General features: G+C 54.9%; 4 protein-coding genes across 4 annotated transcripts; 3 read left to right on the top strand and 1 right to left on the bottom strand.

The window, feature by feature from the left end:
* Positions 1–3991: 3991 nt before the first annotated feature.
* Positions 3992–5476, top strand: ISF_05768 (Protein kinase-like domain protein; the record flags this gene model as incomplete). Its single annotated transcript, XM_018849373.1, has 3 exons — positions 3992–4120; positions 4205–4274; positions 4335–5476. The coding sequence occupies 3 exons, from the start codon at positions 3992–3994 to the stop codon at positions 5474–5476; spliced, it is 1341 nt and encodes a 446-aa protein (XP_018703400.1).
* Positions 5477–6802: 1326 nt separating this feature from the next.
* ISF_05767 (ERP1 protein precursor) lies at positions 6803–7634 on the bottom strand (the record flags this gene model as incomplete). Its single annotated transcript, XM_018849372.1, has 3 exons — positions 6803–6952; positions 7021–7326; positions 7431–7634. 3 exons carry the CDS (start codon positions 7632–7634, stop codon positions 6803–6805), a joined length of 660 nt encoding a protein of 219 aa, XP_018703399.1.
* Positions 7635–8368: 734 nt separating this feature from the next.
* ISF_05766 (SWR1-complex protein 4) lies at positions 8369–10288 on the top strand (the record flags this gene model as incomplete). The annotated part of the gene is made up of 1 exon (XM_018849371.1): positions 8369–10288. One exon carries the CDS (start codon positions 8369–8371, stop codon positions 10286–10288), a length of 1920 nt encoding a protein of 639 aa, XP_018703398.1.
* An 8225-nt stretch (positions 10289–18513) lies between these two features.
* Positions 18514–20671, top strand: ISF_05765 (C6 zinc finger domain-containing protein; the record flags this gene model as incomplete). The annotated part of the gene is made up of 3 exons (XM_018849370.1): positions 18514–19381; positions 19441–20534; positions 20603–20671. The coding sequence occupies 3 exons, from the start codon at positions 18514–18516 to the stop codon at positions 20669–20671; spliced, it is 2031 nt and encodes a 676-aa protein (XP_018703397.1).
* Between the last annotated feature and the right edge of the window lie 654 nt (positions 20672–21325).

Genomic DNA, 21325 nt, shown 5'->3' with positions numbered 1-21325 from the left:
CTTTTATCAATGAACTAGCTAGCTAGCAGGCCCCAATTGATGATGAAGCTGGCCGTCCATGTTGCCGTGTCAGGGCCACCAGCTCAACTTTCCCCCACCAAGGTGCGGGGGACAATGTTGGTGACGTGCAATTGTGGTTGGATGGGGGCGCCAAAATAGTGAGATAGAGGAGGGGTTCTGCTTTGTCATTCTCCAAACGCCGGCGATTCATGTTGACTTGCCAGGGGTCTTCTTGCCGCCTGCTTCGTATGTCCGATTAATTCCCCGCCGTATGACTGAGACGGTGAGGGCTGATCTACATTTTTGGCAAGTTGTTGCGGCCTCATTTGGAGGCCATTGATGAGGAGCGGCATCGTTGGCAGCACATCGGCCGCCATTACCCTATACAGATACCGGTAGATATCGCGTAGCTAGCTAGCCGTCGAGCTGCATAGTTCAAGGCCTTGACTAGCTGGGGTTCAATTGATATTTTTCCCCTGTCTGTTAAGGATATTCTAGTCTCTACGCTGGTGTGGCGCGGTAATGATTTGTCGTCGGCGATACAAGCCGCCGGGGATATGAACGAACTCCGGGTGGCAGCGCCATTTGACTTCACCCTCTTACTATTAACCTTACAAAGCGCAATGCAAGGACTGCCTTTGCTATACATTTTGTAGAAAATGGCCCAGCTCTAACCACAGCTATCAAAAGAGGCGGCCCTTGCATCCGCACATGGACGGATACAAAGCCTACGTGAGGCTATGCACGTACATATTTTCTCTGCTGATGCAGGTACACGACCAATCGCCACACAACACCATAGGCGGCAAGTCGTGGACAGATCTGCGGCCCCTCTCTGACTGCCCGGGCCGCCCCCCTTCACCGCGACAACGGACCTGTTGATGGTGCAACTTACCCTTTCGGATACCATCTCCGTCCTGTAGCTCGTTGCGCGGGCCAGCCAAACACTATCTCTCATACGTGCAACCTGATACACGGGTCGCATAACCGTCGAGTGTAGCGGCCAGGGCCAGCATGACGGCAACTGGTTCTTCGACGTGGTCGTATGGAACACATTGACGCACGATGCATGCAGGTTTACTTTTTTTACCTTGATTTTTTTTTTACCTTTTTGGCTGCCAGAGACTGAAGTCGCAGAGATGTTCTGGGCACAATTCTCCTGAAGATGCGATATCTCCCAACCCACTTGTTTTCCCCCTTGTCCGGAGAAACAACCTCGCATCTCGCAAACTAACAGGAAGGTCGCACAAAGCCCAAGAATCCTGGCATGACGTTGGGGATTAATGCCCAGGCTGTCTCTCACGTCACACTCTCCATGCAGAGCAGGGTGCTACCGCTAGTCAGTGTGTGGTGCAACGCGAATGGAACAACAGCAGAAGCAACCATCCTGGCTCTACGCACTTCGTAGCTAGTAGTTACAGAGCAACCTGTACTGCAGGCGCTCAGCTGCATCTTGGCTGCCGCCCAATGGCTTTTGCGATCAGCGAGGGGCAGGCCGAGATGCGGCCCCGGCTTGAAGTATGAAAGGGAGCTTCTTTCTCCCATCGTCCCTTTTCTCCTCCCTCGTACGGAGCACAGGAGCCCTTTCCCTTGCCTTTCGACAGCCAATGGGGTGGCAAGGATCCAGATGGTCTCACATCCCAGTTTATTAATAATGTTCCGCGGTGCGATCCCTGGTTGATCTGGCGATGAAAAAGACATGTCTCACCGTTTGCTCGGAGGAAACTCGTATTGAATTTTCGCCGCCCGTTGCAACCTGGCTGCAGGCAAGAAATGTGTATTCTTTGTTTCCGCGGCATTTATCGTGCCAGCAGGACGGGAAACGAGCAGCAACCAAAGCCTCTGTAACCCGGAATCGTATACAGGCTTGGACGCGTTGGCTACAGGGAACGTAAATTCGCTGGACGGTTGGCAGCCCCAGGAAATTGCATCTGATCTGGGGCACGTCATTGACAGGGTCGGGCAAAAGTCGTTTGAATTGATATCGGCACCCCGAGCCCATGATAGGTTCTGCGATGTAAATTATTTGTTTGCTGTCTCCAAGTGTCGTCCACAAATAACCCGGGATTGAGGGAGTCGTGGCGGAGGACGCTGAGCCACAGTCAAGTGCTGCGCCTGACGGCACGTGGCTGAACTGTGCGCTCTACCAAGATTTTTACGGAGTACAGGTACCTGTTACCTTAGATTTACCTTTGGGCTTCCCCGTGTGGTGGCAAACTCGATAGGTTAGAGGCAAGCGGCATTTTACTCTGTCAGGCACGCGGTTTGCAAGCGAGCGCTGGATGCGTGGAGCGGTTCGGAAACTCCGAAGGCGAGTCGGTCGCTTCAGCCAGACTGACCGAAGCTTAAGAGTAGCAACGATGAGAGTAGCTCACGTGCCGATTCAAGTGACGGAGGTCGGACGGTAAACTCCTCTCAGTGGCAAGTGCATTTTCACAGGACTATTTTTATTCTTACAACGCTTCGTATCTTGCATCTCTGCATCTCGGCTCACCGTTGGGCGCTATCCCGCAATGTACCGCACCGCTTCTTTGGGCCGCTGGGGCAGGTGGATCCCGTACCTACAGCGACGGGGCCGGCGTGCCATTGTCCGCTGGTGGTTGACAACGCAAGCAATGCATATGCAGGATGGGGGGGAAGAAACAGAAAATAGATGTAGAAATATCCGGAATGGCGGGAGATCAGGAGTCTGCATTTATTTGTCAGGTTGCCAGAACTCGATGATGGGGCGCTCCAGAACAGGTCGACCCCGGACTACTCAAGCAGGAAAGGCCGCCAAGCAGCAAGCAGACTTGGCTGGGCTCAGACTTGCAGCGAACTGACCGACTGTCACGACGCTAGGCTGGGCTGGGCCAAGAACCCGCCCCTTGGTTGTAGCGTGTTGCATGTGTGAGGACCCGTCCGGTGCAGGTATGTACATCGGTACTGGGGTACATTAGGTTGTTTGCACAAGAAAAAAAAAAGAAAAGAGAAGAAGGGGAGGTTAAGAAGCATACAGACACGCTATTCCCTAACTATGCAGAAGCCGGGTTGTTTTTTTCTTTCTGCGTTTCGTCTTGTAGTAAAGGCAATACTAACGTTAACCTTGCAAGAGACAAGAGTGACGAAGGTAGGCAAAAGCAGGAAGGTACCTAGAATTTGGATAGGTGACGACCGCTGCCTGACCGAAATCCGCTAGCGCAGGCCACGCAGTGCAGTCCAAACAACAAAGTCCCTAGCCTCAGCGTCCAGTTCCTGTCGTCCCTCCAAGTCACCCATCGTCTTTGCCTGTCACCGCGGCCCAACCCCCATTTCAACCAGGGGCCAAAACAGCGGCGCCGCATCATCATCCAGCCTTGCCTGCATCCCGGGCGCTTGAATTATATTTTGATAATACATTCATGCTACCCATAAGCCACTGGCCAATGCCGCTTCATTCTTCACCCTCTTCCGTTCGAGGCTGCCACCATCTCGGTCTCTTTTGTCGTACATGTCCCTCCTAGTGGTCCCTTTAGCACCAGGCCTAGTAAAAGACCCCCCGAAGAAATTGGCTGCTGCTGCGTTTTGATCCACTTCTACCTGTGCACTTCATCTCCAGCAGATCTTTACCTACTCCTCCCCTTGCCATCTCGTTGCTCTCTCGCCTTGCGTTTTTTCTCCCCTTCTTCCCTTCCCTTCTACTCCCCCCATCGGCAATGTGCACCGCTCTGCCTACTTGCTGAGTTCTGTATCATCCACGATCGCCTTGCAGCCGATACCTAGCCCGTACAGGCCTGCCCGTCTGTATACCCAACAGAAACACCCCTTATTGGGGGCTCCCCGGAGGTAGTGCCCCAAGGCTCCCTCTCGCCTGACCAGCCGATCGTCCGACCACCGAAGACGACAACAACTCTCCCCTCGCACACGACCGAGTCCCGAATTCCATCACCGCCCCTCCGTCGCCCGTCTTTACATCGATTCGTTTCTTTCCTTCCGTCACACTATCCTCGCTCCTTGCCGCCACCAGCCCATCATGGCCTCGTCAGCCTCCAATGTTGTCGGTGTCCACTACCGTGTTGGCAAGAAGATTGGTGAGGGCTCGTTTGGTGTCATCTTTGAAGGCACGAACCTGCTCAACAACCAGCAGGTCGCTATAAAATTCGTCAGTATCCCCCAGTTCGGCCACACCGCTCTGATTCGACCTCCTCGTTTACGCCCGACCGTCACCTACTAACCCCCCATATAGGAACCTCGCAAGAGTGATGCCCCTCAACTGCGAGATGAGTACCGTACCTACAAGATTCTTGTAGGATACCGTGAGTAGATGATTCCACAACCCATTTCTTCGTCGATAATCGCCCTAACTCAAGTCTCAGCCGGTATTCCCAATGTCTACTATTTTGGCCAGGAAGGACTGCATAACATTCTGGTCATCGATCTCCTCGGACCTTCGCTCGAAGATCTATTTGATCACTGTGGCCGTCGCTTCACCATAAAGACCGTCGTCATGGTCGCTAAGCAGATGCTCTCCCGCGTTCAGACGATACACGAGCGTAACCTCATCTACCGTGACATCAAGCCCGACAACTTCATCATCGGTCGTCCTGGCACAAAGGCAGCCAACGTTATTCACGTCATTGACTTTGGCATGGCCAAGCAGTACCGAGACCCAAAGACGAAGCAGCACATTCCCTACCGCGAGCGCAAGTCCCTCTCCGGTACAGCTCGCTACATGAGTATCAACACTCATTTGGGACGCGAGCAGTCGCGCCGAGATGATCTTGAGGCACTCGGCCACGTCTTCATGTACTTCCTCCGCGGCGGCTTACCCTGGCAAGGCCTCAAGGCCGCTACCAATAAGCAAAAGTACGAAAAGATTGGGGAAAAGAAACAAACCACAGCCATCAAGGACCTCTGTGAAGGGTTCCCTGAGGAGTTTAGCAAATATCTCACCTACGTCCGCAACCTCGGCTTTGAAGATACCCCAGACTACGACTACCTGCGCGAGCTCTTCACCCAAGCTCTCAAGAATGCTGGCGAGATTGAGGACGGCGAGTATGACTGGATGAAGATCAACAAGGATTCGGGAAAAGGCTGGGACTCCAAGGGGCACAACTATCACCACAATCCAAACGTACGCCCCGGTCCCTCTCAAATGGAACTTCACAGTGGCCATCGGGGGAATACCAACTCTCACCAGCAAGCACAGAATCTTACCGTCGGGCGGCTAAACGCCGCCCAGCCACCTCCTCCCTCGCCGATCAAGCAGATGGGCAAACAGAGAGATCGGCCAAGCGCCCAAGGGGTTTTATCCGCCCAACGGGCTCCTGGGGGCCTGCGTGACCTCTCCACCCCGGCCGGCTCAACCCAAGCCCAGTTCCAGAACAGCGCCCAGAACCTGCCTCAGCATAAGATGACGCCCCAGAGCGGGATCGGCCAACCTGGTCAGCTCAACGCTCAGGCTGCCCAGCAACCAAGCGGCTTTCAAAAGTTCATCAAGTCCATTTGTTGCGGCTAGTCGCCCCCTGTTCTGAGTCGAGGTGGCGTCTTCCAGCATTGCTGTGGTACGCCGGGGCTTAATGAATACACGCAGGGATCATTGAGCACCGTCGAGCTTTCCTTCCTGCCCCAGCCAGTCAGCGACCTCTAGCTCACCAGCTCGGTTTGGTTATATTGAAGTGTTTTGTGGCGGTATACGTGGGGAAGCTGTGATGTTGGATATTACAGCGCGATCAACACGACATATACTTGCAGCTAGCATCGAAAGAAAGCGATCCGCGCTCCCGCAACCAAGACGTCCTTCACTGCATCCACGAAAACCAACTCGATAAAAAACATCAAAATCAAGAAAAATACGAGGACTAGTCCGCCGCATTTGCACGTGTGTTTGGCCTTGCCTTTCATGTGCCAGGCCCATCACTATGAATCAAACCGAATAAACCGAATAGTTGGTCGTTTGGTTGCCGGCCATAGACGGCACTACAAACTGACAACTATGAGACCCCGGTATTGCATCAACAGGGCTTCACCATTCTGTCTCGGTCACTGTCATCCTGCACATACGCATTTCTCGACATTTCAGACTTTCACTACTATTACTACTGCTCCACACCCACGGCCTTCATCACCCGACCTAACACATCCCCATTTCTTATCATGCCGTCGTATAATATGTTTTCTGCCCCAGTGAGCACAAGCGGAGGAGCTATCAGGAACTCGTCAAGGAAGGGAGTTCACGTTTGTTCCCCATGTGTAGGAACAAAACTTGGATTGTTCGACTTTGGAGGAGCGAAGGAAAGCTGCATTCGGATGAGCGTCGTTGCAGAGTTGATTTCTTTTTCATTATTTGTTTCATCATCATTGAGTTAGACCTGTCGTGTTACGACATTACTTGAGACTGGGGAAGCGCAGACGAGGAGACGGCACAATTTTTTTGACTTAGGCATCGACTTTACAAACACTAGGTAGGAGTTTCATCGGTATGCTTTTCGTAATTGAATTAAAGACCTTTGGTAATGAGCTTTCTGGTTTGCGTGTTCGAGTGAATCTGATTTTCCTTGTCCCATTTGCCAAGAATATCCCGTCCGCGTGATGCTATGCCGAACCCCCATTCCAGTGAATACCATTTGTGTTGACAGTTATAGAAAATGCCTTTGAATGTGTTAAAGTCACCAGTTTGCCATTTATAACCAAACGAGACGCAGCAAACAGCTTCAGTCATGACTTGTCCTCTTCTCCTATTTACCCCTATCCCATTTTTTCAAACCATCTAGATTAAACCGTCCCGAGCAAGCCAAAACAAAAACGTCGAAAGAAAACGCCATGTGTTACAGTGCTCTCCCGTTTACGTCAGCTTCTGCTTGATGAAGAAGGTGCGCAGATGCGACAGCTGCCAGGCACAAGTACCGCCGAGAATGACGAGCTGGATAATCATCCATCGAATGACGCGGGCGTTGGTGGACTCGGACTGATCTCTGAACTCCGCCTCGCGTTCCTATTTCCTCATTGTTAGCAGTCTTTTCCGACACCTTCACTATTGAGCTGCCCACGCCGCCAACTTACACGCTGGAAGACTTGCTCGCGACGGATGTCACTGAGGCGGTTGTTCAGGTCCTTGACACGGGTGGTGATGTCTGCAATGGTATTCTTGTCGGAGCTCTCAATCTCGCTACTCGAGCCAATGACCATGTCGAGCTTCAGCTTGATGCCGCCGTTGGGGGCGGACGTCGAGAGCCACGCGGAGCGACCAGACGTGGACGAGGGCATGAAGCAGATCTTGTGGTCGCCGGCCTCATGGGCGACAAAGTGAAACTTGCCGGACGAGGAACCGGCCTTGGAGACGATGCGGTGGTCGTTGTTGAATACCTCCTGGGAAAAAAGAAACGCGGTTAGCATTCTAATCAATGGCGCGATACAAGGCCCATGTCTGTCCAAGACAGTGGACTCGGTTGGGAGGCTGTGCGGGCGCGTACATCGACGGTGATATAAATCTTGAGGCCCTCGTGCTGCTGCCAGGCGTTCATGCGATCATCCCACTCCTCGGCGGAGTAGGTTCCGGAGACGAGGGTGTCCTTGGGCAGTTCCTCGTAGAAGCACTTTTGCGTCGCGCCGTCAATGAAGAAGTGGAGGGCCTGCGCGGCCGAGGCCAGGGCCATGATGGGGAGAAACGACCGCATGGCGGGCAGCGTGTCGGATCGCAAGGGACTCGGCGCGGTAGCTGAAGCAAGCTTGGAGGAGATGCGGCGTGAGTCCGGGTTCGATACCAGCGGCGAGTTGATGGGACAGTGCGAGTCTCCTGTGGTTAGAAGATAATTGGCGACGGGCTCGAAGAAGATTCGCCGTCGTGGTTAGGAAATGGGTTAGAAGATCAGGGAGGAGGGCTTTCAAAGCTACGTACAACTGCTAACAACCTCACTAGCCTAGGGGCTCCCCCCATCGAAGCTGCCACGTCCACCAAAAATTCGCCCAGCAAGCTCATCCAGGGGTATATAGAGTCACGTGAACGCGCCGCAAACCAAACCCGCTATCGCGTTCTGTCAGCTCAGATCAGAGGCAGGCGATCCGCTGAAAGCGTTCTCTAGGCTACCTATGTACAGTATGTATGTACTGTATGTAGGTACCTACTAGGTAGTTAGTGCTCGTGAACACGGGCAAAATCTCCGGACTTCAACTTTTTCGCAACCGCCGTGAGTTTCAACCGGGCGCAAAAACTACACAACGCATTGAGGAAAATCTCGAATAAATTTTCCCATTTTCCTCGATCAAATTCAAATCGACTATCGAATTCATTAGCGATGCAACACGCGGATTAGCTGATTGCTTGACGACTACAACACCGGGCATCTCTACCCCCCAGGCTGTCCCCCCCCCCCCCTTCTCTCCCCAACGTCCCGGCGCTTCATCACAGACAATGAGCTCGACAGACGTTCGCGACGTTCTCAACCTGCCAGACGGCATGGCTGGGTCACGTCCAGCCAAAAAGCAGAAACTCTCGGCCGCGCGACCCAACCTCAAGGGCCTGGCGCGAGAAGTGCACAACCTCGGCGGCGACAACCCGATCGCCATTGTCCCCGAAGTCACCCAGTTCAAGAAGAGACGGCTCGCAAACCGCAAACCGGCCGCGCGATGGGAGCTACGGGGCTTTCGTAACTCGGCGCGAGACGATGCGAGCCTGGTACTACGACATTGGCGGCGGAAGGACGCAAAGCAGGACCCCGACGCGAATACACCGGCGGCAATGGAAGATCAGGGCGCGGCTTCTGCGACGGAGATACCTGCCGATGGGGTTGAAGACTCGGCATTTGCCAAATACAATGTGCGCGTGTCCGTCCCGCAGTACACCGACGATCAATACACACAACACCTACAAAACGAAGAATGGACTCGTGAAGAGACCGACTACCTGATAGAGCTAGCCCGCGACCTTGATCTGCGGTGGCCAATTATCTGGGATCGGTACGAATGGAATCCACCAGCGACCAACGGTGAGGCAGATGTGGACGGCGACGAGAGTAAAGCGGTTGTGCATACAGCACGCGCTCGCGCGCTCGAAGACCTGAAGGCGCGATATTACGAAGTGGCAGCCAAGATAATGGCTGTCAACAAGCCGGTGCAGTACATGACGCAGCCAGAGTTTGCTCTGCACGAACTCATGACGCACTACAATCCCCAACATGAAAAGGCGCGCAGAGAATTCGCAGTCAACTCGCTCTCGCGCTCACGGGAGGAAGCCCGCGAGGAGGAATCCTTATTGATGGAGATCAAACGAATCCTGGCCAGAAGCGAAAAGTTCAACGAGGAGCGCCGGGAGCTGTATAATAGGCTCGACTACCCGCGTGCTGAAACGGACATTAGCACATTTAAGTCGTCTGCTGGCCTACAGACGCTGCTGCAGAACCTCATGAACGTGGACAAGTCGAAGAAGCGTAAATCAATTATGGGCGGCGAAGGTGTCAGCCCGGCGCAGGGGACTCCCCAGGCCGCCGCTCAAGAGTCGTCAACCGCCAAGAAGGAGGCGGGCGCCGCCGCCGCCGCCGCCGCCAACAACAACAACAACAACAACAACAACAACAACCGTGAATCGTCAGGCCCCGTGTCGACACCCACCGCCGCGGGCAAGAAGACGCCGCAGCAGCCGCACGAGCGCCGCAAGCTCTCAGACCAAGAGGAGGCCATTTACGGCGTCTCGCACCACGACCGCCTAGGCTCCGGCCCAACCTTCCGCACGGAGAAGATCAACAAGCTCTTCTCGCACAAGTCCAACCAGCAGCAGATGCGCATCAACAACGCCCTCAACGAACTTGACGTGCCCAGCAAGTTGGCGATGCCCACGACGGCCACGACACAGCAGTTCGAGGCGCTACTGGCCGCCGTTAACGGCCTCCTCGACGCCCGCAAGGTCTCGGACAAGCTGGACGCTGAGATCAAGATCGAGGAGGCCAAGAAGGCTGAGCGGGAGAAAGCACTCGCTGGGCCTAACGAAGCGGCCGCAGGCGAGCCCGCTACCGCTACCGAGGGAGATGCAGCGGCTAAAACGCAAGAAAAGGCAGAGGGCAACGCCGCTGCTTCGGCAAGCGCCCCGGACGCTACGAAGGCCGACGAGGCCGCTCCCACGATTGAAGAGCCTGAGACGGGCGCCGCCGCGGCGGCCACAAAGGCAGAGGATGCGGCCCCGGCGGCCCCGGCAGGGGACAAGGCGGCGGCGACGGAGACGCCCTCGGAGAAGGAAAAGCCATACAGGCTGGCCAGCGCAGGGCCCGCCGCGCACAAGCGAAGCGCCAGTGTGCTCAGCGCGACGAGCGACAAGAGCGCCAAGCGACAGAAGAAGTAAAGGAGGGGCAGGGAGTCCTGGAGGCTAGAAATCAGAAGCATGCCAGGGGACAAGCATCGAGTGTCGCTCGGCAGTTACCGTCTTTCACCGCCACTGCCTCATCGCTGGACGCCAAGTCTCTACCTGCATGCACGTCATCCATCCATACTGTCCCGCGCATACTCCCCCAGTCATGCCCGGTCGTGTTGAGCAGCGCGCAGCCTTGCGATGGGAGAGAGAGGGTGGGTGTGTGAGCTCGGCGGCAGTGAGCTGAGCACTCTCACAACCTTGACGCCACCAGAAGCGGAACGGTGTGCCGGGCATCTATTCTTGGGCATCCAATCCATGCATTGGGGATGCCACGAGGGAGATATAGAGAGAGAGAGGGGGGCGCATAATCAAACAAGCTAGCAGGCCACTGTGCGTCAAGATGGAGCTCGGGCAACATCGGGCGAGTGAAGCCGGCTTTTATACATGAACTATTGCATTATACCTGCAGGTCAAATGGGTTGTTTTGTCGGCTGGCCAACTACGTCGTCTTTGGCTTGGATTATCGAGGCAAAGGGAGAGAGCGGCAATGTTCGCATTGAACGACGGGACCAACCCAGTGAGAGGTCCCTTTCTTTTAGCAAGATTTAATAGAACAAAAATTACTATTCAAGTTTGTTTGTCAGCAAGAGTCGTAGATACGGTGTTAGTGTTTACGGTTCAGGCCTGGCACGGCGTGTCTCCTTTTGTTTCGCCACAGCGTGGGGGTCATTATTCGTTTCACGTACATCATCATGCCCGTCGCATAGCCAAAATAAGATCAAAATCAAAATCAAAAACCACAAAACAGAGAAGGGTTTGCCTTACTAATGCAGAAACACGAAAAGAGGGGGGGGGGTGCACGGCGGCTCTCTCGTGCATTTGACGCCGTTGGCCGGGATGAAAGAAAAGATGTGGTCCGACGAAGAGAAGAAAGAAATAGGGCAACAACAAGGTTGCATTCGTCATGCTCCGTTAGTTTTCCATAGCTCAGGTTTGTCAGAAAGGCCGAAACGCGCGGGCTCGACATGTGTATTATAGATGAGACGGGGGCTGAGAGAGTAGCGAATAGCGGCAAAGAGCCTCCTTGCTCTACGTCTTCCTCTTCCTCATTCCCCCACGCGGAAGGCTGTTTTCCTCATCAGACGCCCTCACGCCAGCCACCAGCTTACCTACCCTGTGGTCTCAAGCAACACCACGATGGGCTGAGACCTTCGACGCACCTTTCCCTAGATAGAACGGGGTGCTTTTTCCCCCTTAGACGCCGCAGTCATCTCTCCGTAGACTTTCAGCTCATTTGTCATGGGCAACGTCAACGTTTCGCTTATACAAAGCTGGCCAATTGGCCCCCCCTGTAGTCTTCGCGTAGCGCATTTCAAGGGCGCTTATGCGAAACAAAACTCGTCCGTATGGACCAGCATCCTGAAATCGGCCGGCCTCCTGATTGTCACCTGTCTGCTGGCACATGTGCGAAGATGATGGCTCACATCATATTCATTGGCCGACGCTCCTCTGCTTAAAATATCTCTCTAACCGCTCGAGGGGGCCAAAACGGCGAAACGGATAAGCGCTGGGGGCTCGAGAGAGGAATGGCGTGTGGGTGTCGTCGCTCATCAGTGGATGGGTTATTTTTGGAACAAGACTCTTGCCTGCGTAGAAGACTGCAAGAATGAGTAGCATAATTTGAACAGCGCCACGTTTAGACCACGGCTTGCACGGTTCTCACGCCCCCCCCCGGATTCCAGAGCCACTGGCGACAAGTAGGACGATCCAAGGCTTGGGCGGCTGCTGGTCTGAAACACTCTGTACATACAATTTTGTCGCTGGCCTGCACTCGCTTCAGGCCAAGCTTCGTTGCTCGGGTAAACGCGTTTGTCTACTGGACAAACATCACACTGTTTGCTGACTGGTTCGAAACGTCGACCGGGAAGGATAGCAGCTCCCAGGCACAAGAGCTGTCGCTGTTTTCTCGCGGCAACATCCGATAGCCCGCGGACTACGCCGACAAAGGCCATCCACCTCTATTTACTATGGGCGATCGATGGTGGCGGCGACGACAGGCTGGAACTTTTGTCGCTGTCACAAGCAATAAGGCTGGCCGCCCCCTCCCAAAGAGCGCATTACCCCTCAAGGGCCGCACAGGCTTGTTTCTTTTTTCCTTCTCGCCGGCCGGCAGTTTTGGCTCCGAAGAGAGGGTCTATTTTTCAGGCCGGCGCAAGCCCACACAGTTCACACGTCGCTTACCCCCCCAGTACAGAAGGAAATTGGGCAACTGTAGCGGCTGAGAGCTGAACGTCTCGCGGCAGCAAGAGGATACCGCTTGGAGCAGACGCAAGCCGGCCAGCCGGAGTGGGTTCAAAGGCAGAGGTACAAGACTGTAAACGATTAAGAAGGAAGAACTAAAATGAAATAAAATAAGCCGTATAGTGAACTTGCCGTTGTTGAACTTTTTTCTGGGATTTTTTTGGTGCCGGAAGGATCACCTGTTTTCGGACGTTGGGTCGTAGCGGGACGAGGGACCCCTGGAGGGCGTGTCGACAAGGTGCCGTTTGTGGTGGCGCTGGTGATGCGCTGCAACAAAGAAGGGAGTGGCAACGAGAACCGTCTTCACGTCTTCACGACTTCACACCACCTAAATGCAATTGTTTAGCCTTTCCTCACTCGCCTCGTTTGTTAGCTGACGCTCCGTAAGTCGGCGGCAAGCTTTGGCGCTGGCCGTGCCACAATCGCATTGATACCCTGTGCATATGTTCGTACTACCTGAGACGCTGCCGTAATTATTAATTCTTTTGCATGAGAGACGCTTGCACGGGCTGAGCCCAGTCGCTTCGAAAGGCACTTGAAGCGACCCTGTTCTCATCAATATAAAAGCGCAGTTGTGAGGGACAACCGCCGCCGCCACAATTGTCAGCCGTTGTAATATGCGGGTACCCTGTGGGAGACAGACGACCAAGATCCTTGCGCATCTCTTGTCTATCAAGACCGAGCTCTGGTTTCTCATTTCCATCCAATGTCCGTGTCAACGCAGCCAGATTTACTCCTCAGCCGACTGAGGCTGGTGCTGGGAGGCTGTACTTGGAGGCATGTACTTGGATGGCACGACCGATTATCTTGTATGTGGTTGTACAGAACCGAGGTGCGCCACGTTTTGACGTCTCGCTGATGATACGAGTCATCGGGACACGGTCCCGAGGTTCGACCATGGCTGTCCATGAGGCATTTGTATTGGCCAAGACTGAATAGTTAGAATTGAAGGCCAGGAACAAGAAATGAGTTTGGTGAATCCAGAGCTCTGGGTCTGACACTTTGGTTTCCCAGGTAGTTTTAGCGCTTCGTTTACTCACAGAGCTGGGCAACGCTAAGTTTAGACTGTCAGCCCTGACAGGCTAACTAGACGAGCCATCATTATTTCGTCGTCTATTTCATTAGTGATGATTGCTCCCGTTCACTTGCTGCCCTGCGAATGCACCAGAGCATGGCTGTCGCAGTTTGTTGGTATAGTAGTCCTCCGTGTCTCACTTGACAAAGGCACCGCTTGCCCTGTACAATTGACAAAAAGCGCGCCAATTATACCAGTAGTGCTTCCAATAAGCCAGGTGCAATGCAAACTTGCTTGATGCCAAGCGAGCTGCCGCACGACTGGCGTCTCCAATAAGCTGGGTTCCGCAGACGCAAACCGGGTAACAGAACGGAGAAACAGCCCTGGTGGTGTGTACATAGGTAGGCAACCTGCAGCGGCTGCGTGTTCTGGTCGTTCGGGAGGCTTGTTCACTGACACACTATTTCGGGTTCCCGGATCCATTGACCTGCCTTCTGGCTTGTTTCTCGCAGATGAAGTTGCGGCATATACCTCATTAGGCAGCGCGGACTGCGGGGGCAATACCGCCCACATGCGGTCTCCTTTTTTTCGGACATCCGTTCCGGTGGGCAAAGGCGCGTGTCGTTGCATTGGGACCTTCAAATGGGGGGTCGCAACTGCGTGAGCCTCAGTCGGAATTGAAACTGGGAGTCGCAACTAGTTAAGCGTTGTAGATGGTCGTGGAACAAGCCCTTGGTCTAGCATCACATTGCAGCCGGATCCAGTTGGTCCTGTTGAGCAGTCAGAACGCGGAGGATTTGCTATCTAGCCACCCACCCGTGTCCCGCTTTGACTGCAACCCAGCAATTGCAAAGTCCAGCCTTGACCTCGGGCATCAGTGCTGGGAGTGGATTAATGAGGGGCACGCGGACCGGCCAATCATCAGCAAAACGCTGGTGTGGAGGTCGACGCCGCGCCTAGCGCCGCCAGCTTTCGTGTTCACGAAATGGCGCCTGTGTGAGGGCATGCACATGTGTTCACGGTGTAAGAAGTGTGTCAGAAGGCGACATGCGGTCCGTACTGAATTTGTAAGGTAGCAAGGTTGATGGTTGGCAGCCACGACGGACGGCGTGTTGCGGTTGTGAGACATGGAGATGGCACATGCAGTCTTTGGTGGGCACTTGGTTGAGGTGCGCTGGAAGTGGTGTGGTTGGTGTGCCGGAGTGCGGTCTGTCAGCGGCCTCTCGACAAGTGGTCACCCAGCCTTAGGGTGAGTCCTTGGGGCTGGCACAAGAACGCTTCTGTGCAGGGAATGGAAGCGCTGACCAGGGATCGAGTTTGCCGAGGGCTAATAAGGTAATCGTTTCGCGTGTGGTTGCATTGCTGAATGACACCCAAGCTATGCGGATAGAGGCTAGAGAGGCGGAGCAGTTCTGGGCCAGCGGTAGTTATTATTAGTGGTAGTAGTCGTCATCGGCAGTACAGGACACAGTAGCTTGGGAGACTTCGCCCGCTTCCCGGCCCCTGTTATGCTGTGCTCCAGCCTGTAGCCGCGGCGAGCACGCACTTCATACATTGGATTGGTGGTCTGTGTTGGATGCGGCGGCTCATGAGGACAAGGACCAAGTGCCGACGGGCGCGGCGCGGTGCTGCTTGCTAGGACGTCGAAAACAGGGCGCCGTGGCGGCTCAGGGCGAATGGCCAGCGTGACGATAATTGACCGAGCATGTGCGCGAAGGATGTCTGTTTATAGGTAGGCACTGGGAATGGCGGAAAGCGAGGGCGGCGGCGGGCGACGGACCACGCCGCACGCGTGAAGGTGCGAGGTACGGTACCCAGAGAGCCAGTGTTAGCCGAAGTGTGTACCGTGACTTGGCACTAACTAGGACCTGAGCGGCGCCTCGATCGGGCAATGGACGCGGTGTCCAAGACTTTTCTTCTGGGAGACCCTCCACTAGCTAGACGCACCCGCACGGAGACGGCACGGAGACGGAGGGGCGGCCTGGTCGGTCTCGGGGGTGTGAGTGGGAGACAGTAAATTAACCAGAGTGGCGCGCTGGAGGATGAGCGGCTCATACCAGTGTATAGTACTTGTTCGTTGTGTTGTGGTGTCGGCGTCATACCATGAGAGGAGGAGAGAGGGGCGCAGGAAGCAGGCGGAGAGGAGCGCAGAGAGTGGCCGGCGATAGGCACAATAGTGGGATGGATGCCGTCGGCGTCTGCTGCTGTGAGGTGTCGAGGTATAAAATCCGATTCTGTTGCTATTATTCGGGGATGGATTGACGAGTGAGCAAGGCTGACGAAAGAGATGGGTTCGGGCGGGGAAGAGGCAAGCAGAGGGGATGGTTCTTTTCGAGGGTGATAATCGAGGGTGATAATCGAGGGAAGCCGGGGCAAACGAGGCTGTCATGGGAGAAGAAAGCCGCCAGAACTTCGGAATAATTTAGACGGGGGAGCCAATCAGCGGTTTAGTCATTAGTATCTATTAGGAAACTTGCATCTGTCATCACTTAAAAGAGTATAATGTTGAAGCAAACGGAAGAGTTGACGGGCGGCGGGTGGCAGCAGCTGGCAGCTGGCGAGGGCGACGGCCTGCAAACAAGAAAGGAACAGTGACGGCTAACATTGCCGTACAGCGTAAATTTATGTACAAAGGCCTCACAGTGTCAGAGACGGAAAATGGTGACTTGCCTTGTCCTAATTCTTACTAATTCACGTATGCACGTCCCGTTCCCCTCCTCTCCTCCTGTCATCACATCACATCTGCCTCTCCTCGGGTAAGAAGAAGCCCCAAATCCTCGACATCATCAACGGACCCGCCATGCTGGCCGGTGACGGCAAGCCAAGCCTGAATAGAGATTCCCCATTGGCCACAGGCTGCGCGCGCTCACATGGCACCCACACACACTCGCTCGCACACGCTGGCTGCGCCGACTTGTTACCTGCTGCCTAGCAATCTACTAATAAGGTAGTTAGTCTATCCAGGACGCGGTCGCTGTCGGCGCTGTCGGCGCTGTCGCACCTGTCGCACCCGCGCGGACACGCTACTGCGGGTGGTGGGCTTGTTCATTCAACTTCACAGGACAGGCTTATCCGTGGACCGCAGCGCAGCAGCCCTTGTCGAACTCTGTCTGGTCCTCGCCCTCGCCCTCACCCTCGCCTCACACCCCCAGTCAACTCCGCCGCGGCGCAGGCGAGACGACCAGTGGTAGCACCGACCAAGCACTCAGCACTGGTGTGACTGTAACCAGCGCCGTCGTGGTCTGGTTTCCTCGCCTCTCAGCGAGTTGGCGCTGCTCGTACCACGCGCCGGCCACGACAGCCGACTGTACTGACACCTTGGCGAGAATGGGGTGTCTGACTGTGGCAGGGCCCTAATTCGACCCGACACTGGAACAATCCTCATCTTGCTCACCCCCTCTCGATAATCAAGACACACACACACTGCCTCGGCGGCCGCGTTCCGCTGCCCCCGGCCCAATTCTTGTCCAACCCTTGTCGCCAATTCTGCGCTCGCTGCACGTACGCCGACGCCCGCCAGCACGCTCAAGCGCCGCCCGTCGCGCACTTGCACACGCCCCCTCCCTCATTTTCCTGTGCTAGCCTCTTTACCTCTGGACGCCGCAGGTGGGTTGTGAGTGGACTGCAGCGCCGAATAGCGCCGTCCCTGCCTCCAGCACCTCTGCTGCACCAGCCAGCCAGGCGTCGCTCCCACTGCCACCCCCCGGAGAAGCGCTCCTCTCTGCGCTCGACTGGGGACTGGGGACTGGAGACTGCAGACTGGAGACTGGAGAGAGTGGCCGGCTCATCAAGGCCTTCTCAGGTCCCTTCAGGTCCCCGGCCCCCCTGCTGGCCTTCTTTTTTTGGGCCTTGTGCCGACGTGTTCTGTCGTCTCTCCGGCTGGCTTCTGGGGCTGGTAGCCGCAACTTGCTGCCTCGTTGCCTCGCTGCGCCGCCCCGGCATTGGAGCGGACTCTGATGGCCCAGAGCACTGCAGGGACTTTTGGTAAATTGAAAGGTTATAACTGAGTATTCGTACTAACCCTGAGGCTGGGCCGCCCACGAATGGAGCTGGCTGCACAGCCTACGCCTCCAGGTATGGTACAACTTTGCTGCGACTCTCTGCGACTCGCCAGTACAATGTTTTAAGTACCCAACGTTACCTACTGACAGTACCCTCCTACATTGACCTCGCACTAGCACCGATACAGCTGGCCTGCTCGACTTCTGCTCCGCGTGCCGCCACGCCAATTCTTGCCGCCCAGTTCCTCAAAACGAACAGCATCCCTCCCCCCCCAGCCCAGCCCGATTCCTTCGCATCTTCACCTCCACCTCCCTCCCCTCTTCACACCCACGCCTCTTCTTCCCTTCCCAAGCATCACATCTCTGCTCCCTGGCCTCAATCGCACTTTCTGACAATTTTACCACCTTGTCCTCTCGTCCGTCCTCCTTTTTCTGCTATCAGTCGGCTTTGGCTATCTTTTAGGTTTAATCGCACCCGTCAGACGCCCTTCTGCCGCCCACCAGACCCCCCTTCACCCGCCATAGTCGCGCGCCAACCTCAACTTTTTTTTTTCAATTATTCTGGCAGAGTTCCTTGAGGCTTGTTTGTTTACCGTCACTATTTATATAACCATCGACCGCCTACTTTTCCCCGCTGTTCTTCATCTTTTCTGGGCGGCGTAGCGCGCTCCCTGCCCTCTAGCGTCACGCGTTCAACGACTCTTGTTGCTCATCTGAACAAACCAATCAGTCGGCCGGCCCGGCAGTAGACACATTATCGGATTGTTAGATTTGAAGCAACACGCATTCTGTGCGCTCAGAAGTCTTCTTTCAAGTACATTGTTGACGACGGCCAGCTCACTTCACCCTACCGGGCTTATGCGAACTTGGCCTCAACCTACTTTGCAAATCAACTCGCAATGTCTGGATTTACGGCACTGAATGGCTCCTCTCCCAAGGTTGCGCCCAAGCCTGTGACTTCTAGCTCGGACCCCGACACTCAAAATGTGACTGCCGATGAGCAACCCAAAGCACCCGCCTCGACTCCCGCACCGGCTGTCGAAGCTGCTCCGATCCAAGCTGCCGCTCCGCAATCAGCTTCAACACCCGCTTCAGCATCCGCCTCAGCACCCGTTCCCACTACTAAGCTTTCCACCGAACTGCCGTTCCCTCTTGCGGCCCCCGCCTCTGAAATTGCCGTGGCTGCGCTTGCTTCAGCCTCTGAGGCTCAATCACCGAACCAGCGTGAGAGCTGGCCTACCCAGGGCTTGGAGCGCACCCCTCCTGTGCCGGCACCAAGTGAAAGCGACTCTTCCAACAAACGCAAGCGGTCTCATTCGAATGAGGGCAGGACCCAACTTCCCACCCAACCTGTCAAAAGAATCCAGAAAGCAACTGATCGCACGCACGAGCGTACCCCGGAGTCTGCAACTGTCACCTCGCAGTCCAATGGTGATTACTATGGATCCGAATCTCCAACCGGCGAGGGGCACGTATCGACGTCCCCTCAGCATCAGTCTTCGCCCCCGTCCGTTCCAATTCGTGCCTCTGCCGAGCACCTCTCCCAGCGTCAGGCGAGTGGGCAAGTCGAATACACCCCTGTGACACCTCAGAACAACGGCCAGGCTCTCGCTCAATACCAAAGCCCTTCCTACTCGGAATCCCGCTCTGGCGCGGTTGTGCAGCATGACCCTAAGAAACGAAAGCGCAATTTTAGCAACCGAACCAAGACTGGTTGCCTGACATGCCGTAGAAGGAAGAAGAAGTGTGACGAGGCGAAGCCGGAATGTAAGCTGAAGACCATTTCGAACTGTTACTCTTGAGCCGTCGCACTAACCCATCTGTAGGCAACAACTGTATTAAGGGTGCCTTCGTCTGCGCCGGATACCCACCTCAGCGAGGTGCGGGCTGGCCCAAGCTGGTCGAAAATAAGCCTGGAGGCGTCCCTCTCGAATCAAAGGATCCCAACTATGTGCCACCCGGTGCCTATGGCATGCCTGCATCGCCGTACACGTCCTCACAAGCTGCGAATAACGGCCAACCAAGCGGCCCTAAGCGCGAGCCCCTTCCCCAATACCGCGGTCAGAACCTTCGTATTGAACCCCCCAAGGGAGCGGATGCCCCGTCTGGTAGTCCTGAGCACAAGCAACCACCGGCTCCCTTCACGCCTGGAGCCAACGCGTATCCCACTCCGGTATCAGCCAACACTCAACCACCCGCTTTTGGTGATCGTGTCACTAACGACTACCAGCGACACCACGAGGGTCACGCACCGCCGGTATCAAGCGCTCAGATAGCTGCCCAGATGGCACTTTCACACGCCCAGGCACAACCTCATAGCATGACTGTTGCGCCTTATGACCAGAGACGCCCTACCCAGAAAGAGGAAATGCTACAGGGCGGCTACTTTTACCAGTACGACACTGAGCTGAGCCTGGAACGAGATCGTGCGGCCACTGCGTGCTGGCGTTTCAACAAGCTGACTTACCCCCCCACCAACGGTGTCTCTACCGAGGAGCGTGCTCGCCTGTTCCTTGAGATTATACAGCCGCGTGAATCTTCGTCCTTTCCCGCTGAAGAGGCTTCTGGTCGCAGCAATGTTGGCCGCGTTGGACGCCACGTTGCCGTTGAATCCCCCTTTCACTGTGACTATGGTTACAATATCAGCATTGGCAACAATGTCTCCATCGGGAAGGGCTGCACCATGAATGATGCGGGTAAGATCCAAATCGGTGACAACTGCATCATTGGACCCAATGTCAGCATGTATACCATTGAGCTGTCTACTGATCCTAAGCACCGTCAGGGTGGCCATGGAGCTCAATTGGGTAAGAGTATCATTATTGACTCGGACTGTTGGATCGGTGGAGGTGTGATCATTATGCCTGGAAAGGTTATCGGAAAAGGCTCTACCGTCGGCGCCGGCTCGGTTGTTACCAAGGTACGTTTTCCGTCAAGCAGCCCATCATCGTCTGTTGTCGACACTGGTACTGACGCTGCTATTTCTAGGACGTGCCCCCTTTTACTGTTGTTGCTGGCAATCCTGCGCGTGTTTTGCGTGGGGTGGCTTCCATTTAGGCCTTTTGCCAGCCGCACATGGTCCCCTTGGCGTATTCATGTTGATTCTCGTTTCCTTGTTTGACAACTTGCCGTTTTCCTCACATGCCTGTTATTATTTCCGTTTATTGTTCCGGCTTTCATCTCGCACTTTACCATTTTCTCGACTGGAGCGGCTTGGGAAGACGAATCTGTTTCAGGAAAGGCATCAACAGCACACCTGTTTGGGGTATGGAAGAATTTATATTAGGGGGGTTCCCAGCGGTTTATTTCCTGGTGATGTATTGTGTTGGGAATGATGAAGAACATCCCTCAGGCACTTTTTGCATTTGTAATTACGACGCTGATGATGGTTTGTAAAGATGGCTTGTGTACGAATTCCTGAAAGAATTGATTCTAAGAGAAAATGGCTACTAGTCTTGACCCTGTGGTGCGCGTGAAGTCAAGAAAACTTAACGCTCAGCGGTTACACCACGCGCCTGTGGTGAGTTGACTTGCTGACATGATCTTATAGACGCGGTGATGTGTTACTATCACAAGTACGGGCAAAAAAAGAGTCTAGATGCAGAAGACCAAAGAAAGCCATCCATAAATTCACAAAGTCCAGCCCACTTCTGGAGCCACGCACAAGTCTGAATATGCACAAGGAAGAAAAAACAAAAAGAGGCAAGCTTT

Source organism: Cordyceps fumosorosea, assembly GCF_001636725.1.
Source record: "Cordyceps fumosorosea ARSEF 2679 chromosome Unknown scaffold_14, whole genome shotgun sequence".
NCBI lineage: Eukaryota > Fungi > Ascomycota > Sordariomycetes > Hypocreales > Cordycipitaceae > Cordyceps > Cordyceps fumosorosea.
This window is presented reverse-complemented; position numbering and strand designations above follow the sequence as displayed.